This window comes from Oryza glaberrima, chromosome 1 (genome assembly GCF_000147395.1).
Source record: "Oryza glaberrima chromosome 1, OglaRS2, whole genome shotgun sequence".
NCBI classification, from domain to species: domain Eukaryota; kingdom Viridiplantae; phylum Streptophyta; class Magnoliopsida; order Poales; family Poaceae; genus Oryza; species Oryza glaberrima.
In genome coordinates, this window is record NC_068326.1 from 31,282,799 (window position 1) to 31,296,275 (window position 13,477).

The 13,477-nt window shown below is 48.8% G+C and overlaps 5 protein-coding genes across 7 annotated transcripts; 4 read left to right on the forward strand and 1 right to left on the reverse strand.

Moving 5' to 3' along the window:
* The first annotated feature begins 15 nt into the window (after positions 1-15).
* Positions 16-2,555, forward strand: LOC127766962 (uncharacterized). 2 transcript variants are annotated; one of them, XM_052292159.1, is made up of 2 exons: positions 16-1,544; positions 2,166-2,555. In XM_052292159.1, exon 1 carries the CDS (start codon positions 146-148, stop codon positions 1,508-1,510), a length of 1,365 nt encoding a protein of 454 aa, XP_052148119.1. In that variant the 5' UTR covers positions 16-145; the 3' UTR covers positions 1,511-1,544; positions 2,166-2,555. The 2 variants fall into 2 exon arrangements, with proteins under 2 accessions (XP_052148119.1, XP_052148110.1); XM_052292150.1 differs by lacking the exon at positions 2,166-2,555 and adding an exon at positions 1,660-2,158.
* A 120-nt stretch (positions 2,556-2,675) lies between these two features.
* LOC127766986 (uncharacterized) lies at positions 2,676-3,955 on the reverse strand. The gene is made up of 5 exons (XM_052292182.1): positions 3,735-3,955; positions 3,529-3,644; positions 3,358-3,444; positions 3,064-3,222; positions 2,676-2,975 (listed from the first exon to the last, which is right to left on the reverse strand). Exons 1-5 carry the CDS (start codon positions 3,859-3,861, stop codon positions 2,835-2,837), a joined length of 630 nt encoding a protein of 209 aa, XP_052148142.1. The 5' UTR covers positions 3,862-3,955; the 3' UTR covers positions 2,676-2,834.
* An 8-nt stretch (positions 3,956-3,963) lies between these two features.
* LOC127766975 (psbP domain-containing protein 6, chloroplastic) lies at positions 3,964-5,446 on the forward strand. The gene is made up of 3 exons (XM_052292171.1): positions 3,964-4,435; positions 4,564-4,880; positions 5,006-5,446. Exons 1-3 carry the CDS (start codon positions 4,105-4,107, stop codon positions 5,174-5,176), a joined length of 819 nt encoding a protein of 272 aa, XP_052148131.1. The 5' UTR covers positions 3,964-4,104; the 3' UTR covers positions 5,177-5,446.
* A 169-nt stretch (positions 5,447-5,615) lies between these two features.
* Positions 5,616-9,463, forward strand: LOC127766954 (UDP-glycosyltransferase 87A1-like). Its single transcript, XM_052292139.1, has 2 exons — positions 5,616-6,612; positions 8,368-9,463. The coding sequence occupies exons 1-2, from the start codon at positions 6,117-6,119 to the stop codon at positions 9,273-9,275; spliced, it is 1,404 nt and encodes a 467-aa protein (XP_052148099.1). The 5' UTR covers positions 5,616-6,116; the 3' UTR covers positions 9,276-9,463.
* Positions 9,464-10,423: 960 nt separating this feature from the next.
* LOC127762235 (UDP-glycosyltransferase 87A2-like) lies at positions 10,424-13,438 on the forward strand. 2 transcript variants are annotated; one of them, XM_052286669.1, is made up of 2 exons: positions 10,424-10,993; positions 12,413-13,438. In XM_052286669.1, exons 1-2 carry the CDS (start codon positions 10,447-10,449, stop codon positions 13,315-13,317), a joined length of 1,452 nt encoding a protein of 483 aa, XP_052142629.1. In that variant the 5' UTR covers positions 10,424-10,446; the 3' UTR covers positions 13,318-13,438. The 2 variants fall into 2 exon arrangements, with proteins under 2 accessions (XP_052142629.1, XP_052142637.1); XM_052286677.1 differs by having other exon boundaries at positions 12,416-13,438.
* The last annotated feature ends 39 nt before the right edge of the window (positions 13,439-13,477 follow it).

A 13,477-nucleotide genomic window follows, 5' to 3' on the forward strand; every position in this document is an offset into this window, starting at 1 on the left:
TAGGCCCACTCATGTTAGGCCCATTAAGAGGAACAGTTCGTCGTCTTCCTAGAAACAAGTTCACCACCGTCCGCCGCCTGCAGACGGGGCTTTATTACACAATCAGCCACCAGATCTCATCGCCGTCGGCCGTCGCCGTCGCCGGATGGACCCGAGCCGGCCGTTGCTGGGGCGGGGCGCCCTCATCACCTCCTCCGCCCACGCCGCCGCCGCCCTCTTGCTCGTCGCCTTCCTCTTCCTCACCCTCCGCAACCTCCCCATCTCCCTCTCCCCTCCCACCGCCGCCTTGACGCCCACCACGTCCCACCTGGAGCAGCAGGATCAGGCCAGCTGCGACACCACCTCCACGCTCGACTGCGCCGACCCGCAGCTCTTCCACCTCATGATGCGCCGCGCCATCGACGCCTTCCCCGACGTCCACTTCAACCGCTTCGGCCGCCCCGTCCCCGGCGACCCGCCGTCGTCCTCCTGCGACATGGCCTGGCGCGCCCGATCCACCGCCTCCGCCAACTACAAGGATTACCGCCGCTTCTCCGTCGCCCGCGACCCCGTCACCTGCGCCTACTCCGTTACCTCCATCGGGGAATACCACTCCGGCCCCCTCGCCCGCAAGCCCCGCCGCGGCGGGACCAACGCCACCGCCCCGCCGCCCCCACCCGCGCTCTCGCGCTCCCAGTTCGCCGCGGGCAAGTACCTCTCTTACCTTGGCGGCGGCGACCGGTGCAAGCCCATGCCGCATTATCTTCGTAGTCTCCTCTGCTCCATCGCCGAGGCCCGCTACCTCAACCGCACCCTCGTCCTCGATCTCAGCGTCTGTCTCGCCGCCGCCTACGCCGGGGGCATGCCCGAGGAGGGCAAGCGCCTCGCCTTCTATATTGACATTGAGCACCTGCAATCCGTGGTCGGGATCGTTGAACACAAGCGGTTCTGGGAGGATTGGGACAAGTGGGGAGCACAGGGTCAGCTTGGAGTCCGCATCATCGAGGACAGCAGGGTTGCGCCCACCAAGTTCTCCAAGTCGAGGGATCCCCTGATCGTTAGGAAATTTGGGGACGTGGAGCCAGGAAATTATTGGTACAATGTGTGCGAGGGCGAAGCTGAGCATGTCCTCCGTCCACCGCAGGGAGCAATACGCACGGCGCCAAGCTTGATGGACATTGTTGATGGTATCATATCAAGGATGCAAGTAGATTTTGACTCTGTTCATGTTGGTGGCAATGATGGGAACCTCAGAAGAAGGATTGAGGAGAGTCTCAATGGAGGAGGAAGGCAGGTGTATGTTGCGGGAGAGGGCATCAACGTGGTCTTGTTGGATGCGCTGAAGGCAAAGTACAGCAGTGTGCATTACCTAGATGCGTTTGAGGAACTCTGGGCGAGAGATAGCAAGTGGTTTCTGGAGATGAAGAGGCTCAATGGTGGAGTTCCTGTGGAGTTTGATGGATACATGCGTGAGCTTGTTGACAGGGAGGTCTTCCTCAAGGGGAAGAAGAAGGTCGAAGTGCTCGTCTGATCTACTCTCTGAGATTAAGGTGTCGAAGAACATGGTATGTATCCAAGGGAATCTTCTACTCTTATCTGATATTTTCTCTCTACATCACTAGATGATTCAGTCAAACATTGCTTAGGAGATTTTTTTTTTTTTGTTGATGTTCAATGTAGCACATGCAACCCACTGCTGCTCAAGAGCACTAGTAATGTGTAAATCTTTTCCTTCACCAAAGGCGATTCAGTCAAAATCCCTTCCAAGGAAATTTTGTTAACCTTCAGTTGTAATACATGTAGCTCAGTGTTACTTGATAGCATTATGTATATATCTTTTCCTTAAAGAAGGGTGATTCAGTAAAGATCGCATTTCCTTTGTTAATCTTCATGAGCTCAGTGTTTCTATAGACAAGTATTGTATAGATATTTTTCTTCCTTAACATAAATGGCGATTCAGTAGAAACCACTTGCAAGGAAATTTTGTTAACCTTCAGGTGAAGTGCATATACTCAGTGCTGCTTAATAGGCAACAGTGCAAGTATTGTACCCTATTTCTTTTCCTTAAACAAAGAATTATTCAGTCAAGATCGTTTCCAAGGAAATTTCGTTAACCTTAATGTAGTACTACATGCATCCTACAGTTGTTTTTACCTTGTACTAACCATAAGAGGCATTTTTATTAGTGAATCATGCTATGCTGGGATTTGATCAGTCCCTGCTGAGGATCAACGTCAGCTAAAGATTCAGATTCATTCAATCAAATTCGTAAGATACATATACCATTACATCTAGTTCTTTTTTTTCCCTGGTATTGGGAGTAGATAAAGTGATGAATAATTTCCATGTTATACTTCCTACGGTTGCTCAGAACCCTCTGGATTTTTCTGCACATTCCTCTTTGCCCGACACAATACCAAAGCAATTGAAGTATAACATGGAAATTCATATGTTAATGCATTTATCTCGTTATTTCTAACAAAAAAATTTCGCTGCAGTTCTGATGAGATTTAAATAATGATATTGTTCTACTGCACAAGTAGTTTATCTATTCATTACTGTTTTATTAGCAAGTTTAGAGTGTAAGAGCGGTGGAGCACGCCGAAATGTTTGTTGTGAAAGCAATTTATGTATTCAGATGTTTATTTTGTTCAAATATTGGGTTATCCAAAGATAAACGTGTCTGGAAATCTGGATAAGCAGAATTACCAACTATTTTTATTTCAGAATGATGCACAAACATGGAAGACATTAGCTGGTCATTCGTATGACGTACGATCCACATCCACCGCTAGTTCTTAATTCAAGCTATCTAACAGTGCAGGAGAGCTAGCTAATTACAGAATCAAGGTGTTCTAGCTGGCATTCGCCTGATCCTCCGTTTTCCTAGTGAAGGTAACACCCTGATCCCTCACTGGAGTCAGCCGCTGCTTCTCTTCCTCTACTTGCTCGAGCAGAACTTGCAGTTCAGCCTCTGTCAAGCTCTCCAATCGTTTCTGGAACAAAGAGCAAGAAACTTCAGGTCAGTCACTCATACTCTTGGTAGTAGCAAACACTGCATACTAGAATGAACAAGTGTCAAACCTCCATGACTTGCTTCTCATAGTCCCTGAGCTGCTGGGCGTAGGTCATGTCCTTGTTGGCCACCCTGAACATGTACGTCGAGATCCACCCCACCGTCATCCCGAGCACGATGATCAGCTGGACGGCGTTTCCTGCTTGCAAGGGATCGACTCCGACCAGCTGTGTTCAGTTGTGGCAAGGATGTGAAAGGGAAGGCATACATGTTCGTCAGTGAAGTGTACTTGATGATGAAGTCAAAGCCAAGAAGCAGCGAACTGGAGTAGTGATGGAGAAGAGAGAAAGAACAGACGTCACCTCCAGCCCGTATTTGAGGCCGTAGCCTAAGAGTGTCACGCCGACGCCGATGAGCAGCACGTCCTTCCTCGTGTATCCGAATGGCGTCTGTGAACAAAACATGGTCGTCACAGTTGGGTTCAGGCTTTAATTTTTTTTCAATTCATCAGGCGTGTGGTCGTGTGGATATACCTTCTCTTCGGTGGTGGAATTGGTTTCATCTGAGCTGCTGCTTCGGACCACCAGACGCCTCCGCTGTCGCAGCACTGATCTGAACATCTGGTTGGGCCGTAACACAACTGCCTCGCCTTTGCAAGAACAGCAACAAAGGTTAGACAGGTGACATCCGTGAAGAAGGCCGAGAGGCGAGGGCAAGAAAAGGAAGGAGCAATCAATACCAATGGGCTGGGCTACAGGTGAGCTGGCCATCCTGGCAGAGCGGAGGCCGGCGGCGGCGGCGGTGACCCTCCCGGCGGAGCTGGGGGAAATGGACGCGATGGGAGCGGCTAGCGCTGCCGGCGCCATGGTGTTGCCGAGCTGTGCTCTCTGCTGCCGCTCGGCTTTGCCGGGCTCCGCTCCTTTATCTTATCCCAACCAGTTTGACAAGAGGACACGGCTGAGCCGCGCGTACGTACGTCTACGGGTCGTTGCGGTCTCGTTTCCTGCGAGAGAGAAAAATATCGCGCTCGGCGTCTGGATAAAGAGCCGGTGGCGCTCGCGCGCGCGGACCAGACACGACACGGAGCCCGCGCGGACGCGTCCTCATTCATGGCCTCCTCTTCCGTCTTCTCCCCGCTACTCCGTGCACTCCGGCCGTCCACCTCCTGCTCGGGGCGCTCTTCTGCCACCCACGACAACAGCGCCGCCGCTGTCGTTGCCGCTGGTGGCGCTGCCCCGCGGCCGGCGCCCCTCGCGGCGGTTGTCAGCCACAGGAGGGAGCTGTTGCTGGGGGCGGCATTGGGCGCGGCGTTCCTGAAGGCGCCTTTGCCGGCCGAGGCGCGTGAGGTCGAGGTCGGCGCGGTCCTGCCGCCGGCGGCGTCCAACCCCGGGTTCGTGTTCTTCCGGGCTACTTCCAAGGACACTCCTGCACTTCGAGCTGGTAAGTGCTTGCTTGGCTTCTGGCTTCTGATTTGGTTAGCTGTCGTCTCTGCCTGGAGAAATTGATTTAGTTGTGTGACATACTGAGATGTGTTGAATCCACTCAATATGATTGTTCACCAATTCCAGGCAATGTGCAACCTTACGAGTTCATTCTGCCACCCACCTGGAAGCAAACGCGAGTGGCCAACATTCTGTCCGGCAACTACTGCCAGCCCAAGTGCGCCGAGCCGTGGGTGGAGGTGAAATTCGAGGACGACAAGCAGGGCAAGGTGCAGGTGGTGGCCTCGCCGTTGATCCGCCTGACGAACAGGCCGAACGCCACGATTGAGGACATCGGTAGCCCTGAGAGGCTAATCGCCTCTCTGGGGCCTTTTGTCACCGGGAACACCTTCGACTCCGACGAGCTCGTCGATACCTCCGTGGAGAAGATCGATGGCCAAACTGTAAGCTTCACTTGATCACTTCCCTAACAACTTGCACACTACTTGTGCAGCTATTTGAATCAACGGTCTTTGGAGTGCTAAATGTTTCTGAACTCTGATGCACGGGCAATTCTTCTGAGGTGCAGTACTACAGCTATGTGCTAGAGACTCCATTGGCACTGACCGGTTCTCACAATCTGGCGAAGGCGACTGCCAAGGGGAACACGGTGGTGCTCTTCGTCGCAAGTGCCAGCGACAAGCAGTGGCAGTCGTCGGAGAAAGTTCTCAAGACCATAGTGGATTCATTTAAAGTATGATGATCGCTGCAGGTCTGCTAGTACGATCTGTTTGTGGTGATTTTGTTGATGAGTACTTCCCAGCCTTGAGCTTGGGTAACTTATCTGAAGTAAACTAGAGGCATTTTTACAAGAGAAGCGGCGTTGCTTGTGAAGCATGGAAACCATAGTAGAGAGCTAGTACTGTAATTGGTAAGGTGACACCATGGCAGTACTGTTATAGCTTATCTGTTTATGTGAGAACTAAGTGTACAGTGCACCCAACGCACAGGGATTATTTTTTCAATATAAGATTAAATACTATGTTAAGATTAAATATAATCAGTTTTAATAAGGTGACACCATGGCAGTACTGTAGGGAAATATAACATCGTTAGGCCTTGTTCGGTTAATCCCCATAAAAAAGAGATTGAAGGAGATTTATTCCACATCCCCTCTAATACTCTTCTATCCCCTCCAAACCGGATCCCCTCCAAACCGAATAAACCCTTAAGGGCTATAATTTTGCTGTTAATTGTTCACTAGAAGAGCAACAATGGAGTTCAACTCCGGAATAGCATGTAATTTGGGATATGGAAGCAAGAAATGTTCGCTAGTCACAAGCACCACCCCACTAATATTTGGGTCCCACAAAGTGAACCTCACATAACTATCGATATTTGGGTTCCACAAAGTAAACCTTATATAACTAGTTTGTACTCTCTTCATCTCAATATGTAGCAACCACTGCGAATTTGGACATATAGGATTGGATCGTCGGTTGCTACGACGGAGGGAGCAGAAGAAATGACAAGCCAATTTGTTCTCCTTTGTTTGCTCTGACCTCACAATTCACAGCTGGGTCTATGTATCACTTATCAAGTACTACAGTGTATCAAAAGCTCTCCAATCTGTGCTGCCTTTATATTAGTTCCACCAAGAAGACACAAATTCCAGCAGAGATAGTCCGATAGAGATTAGCATGGCGTCGACAGCCGTGTCCCGGCACGTGGTCGCGGTGCCGTACCCGGGCCGCGGCCACATCAACCCCATGCTGGCCGCGTGCCGCCTCCTCGCGGCCGCGGACGGCGAGCTCACCGTCACCGTCGTCGTCACGGAGGAGTGGCACGGGCTGCTGGCCTCCGCCGGTGTGCCCGCCACGCTGCCGCCGGCGGGCCGCGTCCGCCTCGCCACCATCCCCAACGTCATCCCCTCCGAGCACGGCCGCGGCGCCGACCCCGCCGGCTTCTTCGAGGCCGTGGACGCCAAGATGGGGGTGGCCGTCGAGCAGCTGCTCGACCGGCTGGAGCGGAGGCCCGACGCGATCGTGGCCGACACCTACCTGGCGTGGGGCGTGCCGGCCGGCGCGGCGCGCGGGATCCCGGTGTGCTCGCTGTGGACCATGGCGGCCACGTTCTTCTGGGCGCTCTACAACATCCACCTCTGGCCGCCGGTGGATGACCGGGAGGGCGAGCAAGGTATTTGGCTTCAGTCCTTGTCTCCGATTTTCTCGCTTTGAATTTTCTCTCTTTAAATCAACACTACTGTAGTTTCCACGATGTCTCCGACTTCATGTGAGATTTCCACAATAGTTTCTAGACATCTACGTCAAATTTCGAGTGTGTAGCACCTTTTCTACTCTTGAAAATGACAAATATTGGGGATTTCAAATATAGGGGTATGTTCTTGTTGAAACAAATTAAGATATCGTATGCTTCCAAGAACTTTGGATGATCCAAACATACTGTTTCAATATTCAGTTTGGTCTAGACAATTTCTAACTGAATCATCTTATGTTTTAATGTTTCTGAAATCAAATTATAAATGCACAGTCAGTGAATTCTGCTACTTCGTGAATTCTAATTGAAATAGTGTCCTACTGTTCTTTCCTAAGAGTGTGTTTAGTTCTTTGGGCGTAAATTTTTTGAAGTATACATATACACATTCGAAGTATTAAACGGAGACTAGTAACAAAAACAAATTACAGATTCCACCTATAAACTGCGAGACGAATTTATTAAGCCTAATTAATCTGTCATTAACAAATGTTTACTGTAGCATCACATTGTCAAATCATAGCGTAATTAGGCTCAAAAAATTCGTCTCACAATTTACATGCAAACTGTGCAATTGGTTTTTTTCCATTTAATATCCCATGTACGTGTCCAAACATTTGATGTGACGTTTTTTGCCAAAATTTTTTGGATCTAACAAGGCCTAAGATGAAAACTGCACCTTCTTTTAATGAAGATAGGGGCTGAAACTTACAGGGATTTGACTTTGAGGTCCTCAATTTTGGGAAGTACACCATTGTCAAAACATTATTCTGCTACATTGTCCATAAATGATAAATTAGTTGCCCCTACAGCACTATTAAAATGTAGAATTGCGGAGAAACCAAAGAAGTAGATAATCTGATTACTAGGACAACTAAACCAAAATGCTTTTTTTTTTATCAGTCAACTTTTCCACAGGTTCATAAGTTCTGAAGTTGGATATAACTAAACCAAAATGCATTTTGTCTCAATTAACTTTTTCATAGGTTCATAAGTGTTGAAGTTAGATGCAGTCGAAAGAACTTTAGGAATGTTTGCTGAAACGTGTCTACTGCCGTGATGCCAAAACAGAGATTTTTACTTGTATTAAATGAGGTCACAAACAGAGCCCTTCCTTAGCTTATTGTGCACAACCCTTTCTCATAAACTTTATATTTCTTTGTCGGTGTGTCCTGAGTAAGTAAAGTCCTTTGCTTTTTCAGTGACTACAAGTACTTGTTATCAATAAAATAATGGAAAATGAGTGATTTATTCCACAATATATTTGTATTTGATTCTAGTACATGAGAAGTTTCCTCTTTTCCCCCTTTTTTGGATGAAACATATTTCAGTTTTCAGTCATAAAAAGATACAAGTATGGAACTAATAGTCACAATGCATTTTTAAAATTCTTATGCTAAAGCATTCCTATCATCATGCATATTTGCAATTGCATCTTCTGATACAAACTTTCAACTTTTCTGTCACATTGTTCCAATTTCAACCACACTTCCAATTTTGGTGTTCACATTGAAGTTTGGAAGTTTGGTTGAAATTGGAACGATGTGACTGAAAAGTTGTGTGTGTATGAAAGGTTTGATCTGATGGAAAGTTGGAAGTTTGGAAAAAAAAACTTTGCAACTAAACAGGGCCTAACATTGCATAACTTATTATATGCTCTACTTCTTTTCTTTGCAGACCTAAGCCGCAAGTCCTTGGAGCAATATGTCCCAGGCTGCTCATCAGTCAGGCTCTCTGACGTCAAGATCTTCCGGTCTTGGGAACGGTCAATGAAGCTGACAACGGAGGCGTTCGTCAACGTGCGTAAAGCGCAGTGTGTCCTCTTCACTTCCTTTTACGAGCTCGAACCCTGCGCCATGGACAGAATCACGCAGGCGGTTCCGTTCCCGGTGTACCCAGTCGGACCTTCAATCTCGGACATGCCGCTGGACGGCGGCGCCAGCAAGATCGACGACGAGGAGCACCGTGCCTGGCTGGACGCGCAGCCGGAGCGCTCCGTGCTGTACGTCTCGTTCGGCAGCGTCGTCTCCATGTGGCCGTCGCAGCTGGAGGAGGTCGCCGTGGCGCTGCGCGACAGCGCGGTCAGGTTCTTCTGGGTGGCCAGGGACAGCGCCAGCGCCGGTGACCTGCGACGGATCGCCGGCGGCAACGGGTTGGTGGTGCCGTGGTGCGACCAGCTGGGCGTGCTGTGCCACCGCTCCGTCGGCGGCTTCCTCAGCCACTGCGGGTGGAACTCGCTGCTCGAGGCCGTGTTCGCCGGCGTGCCGCTGCTCGCGCTCCCCGTCGTCTGGGATCAGGTGGTGGACGCCCGCGTCGTGGCCGACGAGTGGAGGATCGGCGTCAACCTGTCGGAGCAGAGGAGGGAGGAGGACGACGGCGGCGGCGTCGTCGTCGGCAGGGACGCGATCCGTGCCGCCGCGGCGAGGCTGATGGATCCGGACGACGGCGAGAGCCGAGAGATGAGGAGGAGGGCCGCGCTGCTGCGCGAGGCTTGCCGTGGCGCCGTGCAGGACGGTGGCTCGTCGCGCCGCTCGTTGAACGGATTCGTGAAAGATCTCGCCGACGGGAGACTTAATTTCCAGTGAGAGAACAGCGTGAATTAAACCAAAAAAGTAAATAAATGTACTAGCGTGAATGCTTGTTGTGTATCAGTATCCACGTGGAGAATAATGGAAGAGAAAATTTTACTTTAGGTAATCTGTTGTACGAGGCAAACATCATCCCTGTTCTATCGAAACACTCTCTTAGATTACCAGCCTAAGAGGCTTTTACTTATGGCAGATACCCTTTTTACTGACCAACCTGATTTTTACTTGCGGCTAACTTAATGTGACAGTTAAATACTAAATAACCGGTGTTCGGAAAAGAAAATATTTGAGCCCACTGCAAGAGAAATGTACTATTCGATCATGGCAAATGAAGCTTGAAGGTTACGTCGCTAGTGAGGAATATTTCTCGAGAAGATATCACTGGGCCGCTCCAACCACACTTACAAACTAGCGGCAGGAACTCTGGAGGACCACATCAATGTGGGTTTCTAGCATCATAGGGGTATTGTAGTAACTTCCTGTGCACCATCGGGGTTAAGGTTATAACTCCACATTTATGTTTGGGGACTATATAAACCAGTCCTAATCTCATAGTAAAATACCATACAATATATTGGGCTTTACGACTCGAACTCATCTCGTTCTCAGAATAGGCGGGAAAAACGATACTTTTCCGCCTATCCTCTGTTGATCTGTTACCCAAGGTCACGAAATAATATTTTATTATCAATGTTTTGCTTTGAATAGTTCCTTAACCAATTTTTTTGTTTTGGATTGGGTATTTTTATTTTCATGGTGTTTTAGACCATCCTTAATTTTAATTATCTACATCTAACTTGTTACATGCAAAAAGAAATAACTTGCATATAGCTGTGAGATTTAAGAGTTTCATATGTTTGAGACGAGGGTCGGTAGTCAAAAGTGAAAAAGAAAAAACAAGACTACCCTGTCCAAAATAAGAACGTCGATTAAAAGATGTTTTAAAGTAAACTATCAGTAATGAAATATGATCCGAAATGAGAATTACTCAAAATGTTATATTATGATCATGCCATCACACATGATCGTATCAATATCCATCGACACGTGCACATGTGGGCATGCGTGTGTGGGCAGCGTGGCGCCGGCACACACAAAGGGAGAGGGGAGAGCGAGAACCACACGCACGCACGCACGCAGCCACAACAGGGGAGAGATTGCGAGCGCGATGGCCGCCTCCACCTCCGCCGCCGCCGCCGGGGACGAGCCGTGCCGCTGCCATGTCGTGGCGGTGCCGTTCCCGGGGCGCGGGCACGTGAACGCCATGATGAACCTGAGCCGGCTCCTCGCCGCGCGGGGCGCCGCCACGGTCACCTTCGTAGTCACCGAGGAGTGGCTCGGCCTCCTCTCCTCCTCCTCCGCGCCGCCCGGCGTGCGGCTGCGCGCCATCCCCAACGTCATCCCCTCCGAGAACGGCCGCGCCGCCGACCACGCGGGCTTCCTCGACGCCGTCGGCGCCAGGATGGAGGCGCCCTTCGAGCGACTGCTCGACCGGCTCCGGCTCGAGGAGAAGGAGGAGACAGCGGTGCCCGTCGCGGCCTTCGTGGCCGACTTCTACGTGCCGTGGGTCGTGGACGTCGGCAACCGGAGGGGCGTGCCCGTCTGCTCCCTCTTCCCCATGGCCGCCGTGTTCTTCTCCGCCTACTACCACTTCGACAGCCTCCCGTCGTGGCTCGCTAAACCGCCGCACCAGCCGGTCGCCGGTGCCACAACTGGTGAGGTCTCTTCATTGCTTCCATTGCCTGTTACTGTCAAGCTTACCCTCTCCTGAATCTCATTTTTTACTGAATCACCCACATACGAATCAATTTAGAGATTTACCCACATTGTTACATCCATGAACTGATGAGTTAGGAGATTTACTGAATCTGATTTCTGCCTGTTTACTAGATAAGGCTCCAAGAGAGACATATGTTGGCTATTACTCGGTGCTGTGAATACAATGTTACTTACTTCTTGCTTTGTTTGTTTGTTTTTTTTTTCTGAACGGAAAAATAGCATTAGCGTGCCTTTTCATTGAATATAGCACGAGAAAATACAACCCCTAGGGGGAAAGAAAAAATGTTTTTTGAAAGAACCCAGCGGAGCTGGTTTTATATTGTAGAGAGGTTAGAAAAACACTGTACAGGGGGTGCGGTGTAGTACTTGAAAAACACTTCCCGCCTACATTAAGGTGATAAAAGAACTACTCTCGCGATATTACATTCTGCACTCCCTTGGCGCCTGCCATTCCCCAAAGCTGCATCTCGTCCACAATCTTGCTTGCAATCGCCGGCGGTGTCGACTCTGTGCTTCGGAAGATGCGGTTGTTTCTTTCCGTACAAATTTCCCAGAGCACCGTCAGGAAAGCAGAGCGTAGTCCTTTTTTCTGAATTTTCTCTGCATTGCTTGTTTGGCTATGCCACCAGTCAAGCAGTGTACTGTCCTCTGATGAGTCTTGGAAGCGCCGTGGCCTGATCTGACGCCCAACCTCATTCCAAATCTGCTGCACAAAGGGACATTCTTTGAAGAGGTGTTGGGCGGTCTCAAGGTTTCTGAAGCAGAGCTGACAAGGTGTGGAAAAAATGTGAGATCATCGAAATCTATACACTATACAAGGTGCGGAATGAACTCGCGCAGACACTTAGCTTTGTTTGTTACTTATACGCACATTCCGAAGTGTTTGAGTGCTTTGGGTTTAATTCGTTCAAAAAGGTGGTTGAATATAGGCAGTTGTAGGTGTGAATATAGCGTGGTAAATGAAACACCGTCAAATAGGAGAACAATTTGTTAGTGTTCTTTCACATAAATCCATTATTGCGAGTCTGGAACAAAGCTCACGTGATTCAGCTAACAAAATCTTTTAAGTCGTCAAAATGGTTGTCTTTCTCATTTTGGCTCTCCAATCAACAAATCCCCTAGTCGGGGTTTAATCGCAGAACACATCGCCACTTCACCCCAATCTTGAGAGGTATCGCTTCTTTTTAATTTCTCTATTAAGATGAATCCACTTTCTGTACCAAACTTGAGTAGTCTTAGTGTTTTGTTGTTTTGTACTAACATTTGAGAGATGTAAGTTTCTGTGCATCTGAATCATCTACTGCTAACAGTTTACAAAATTATTCACTCTTACGATCTTATCTACTTTTGATCAGCAGATAACCCTGATCAGAGACTTGAGCACTATATCTCAAGCTTGGCTTCAAGTTCAATAATGTTATCTGATCTCAAGCCTTTAATTCACAGTGAGAGAACAGTGGAGTATATCCTAGCATGTATCTCTAGCATCAGAAAAGCACAGTGCCTCCTATTCACCACCATATATGAGCTTGAGGCCAGTGTAATCGACTCTCTTGAATCATTAGTCACCTGCCCAGTGTACCCAATTGGGCCCTGCATTCCGTATATGACCCTTGAAAACGAGCATACCAAGTCCAATGGAGAAGCTCCTGGACGGATAGATTACTTCGCGTGGCTGGATTGTCAACCTGAGAACTCAGTGCTATATGTTTCTCTTGGCAGTTTTGTCTCGGTGTCATCCTCTCAGCTTGATGAGATCGCCTTGGGCCTTGCCACAAGTGAGGTCAGATTCTTGTGGATTCTTCGTGAACAATCCACTCGAGTGCGAGAACTTGTCGGTAACACCAACAAGGGCATGATACTTCCATGGTGTGATCAGCTGAAGGTTCTGTGCCACCCTTCAGTCGGGGGCTTCCTGACCCATTGTGGAATGAACTCGACGCTGGAAGCTGTCTTCGCTGGGGTACCTATGCTCACCTTACCATTGTTCTTTGATCAACCAATTGATGGCCGGCTAATTGTGGAAGAGTGGAAGATTGGAGTGAACTTGAGGGACTCGACAGACAAGGATCGCCTGATCAGAAGGGAGGAGATTGCAAGGGCTGTTAAGAGGCTGATGGCATCTGAAGAAGCTGAGATGAAAGCAATAAGGAGGCACGCTCTGGAGTGGAAAGAGATTTCTCATAGAGCAGTCGACAAGGGTGGATCTTCGCATTGTAATCTGGCTTCACTGATGGAGATGATATGCCCATCAAGATGAACGCCAGTATTTTGAATGTGCCGATGAAAGTCTAATTAATGTATCATTTGTTTAACCTTATTCGAATTACTCTATTATAACCATATCTTGCTCTATACTTAATTCATTTTTATAAATCTTATATGTGAGTTGAAAATTACATGGATTATCTAAGGTTTCA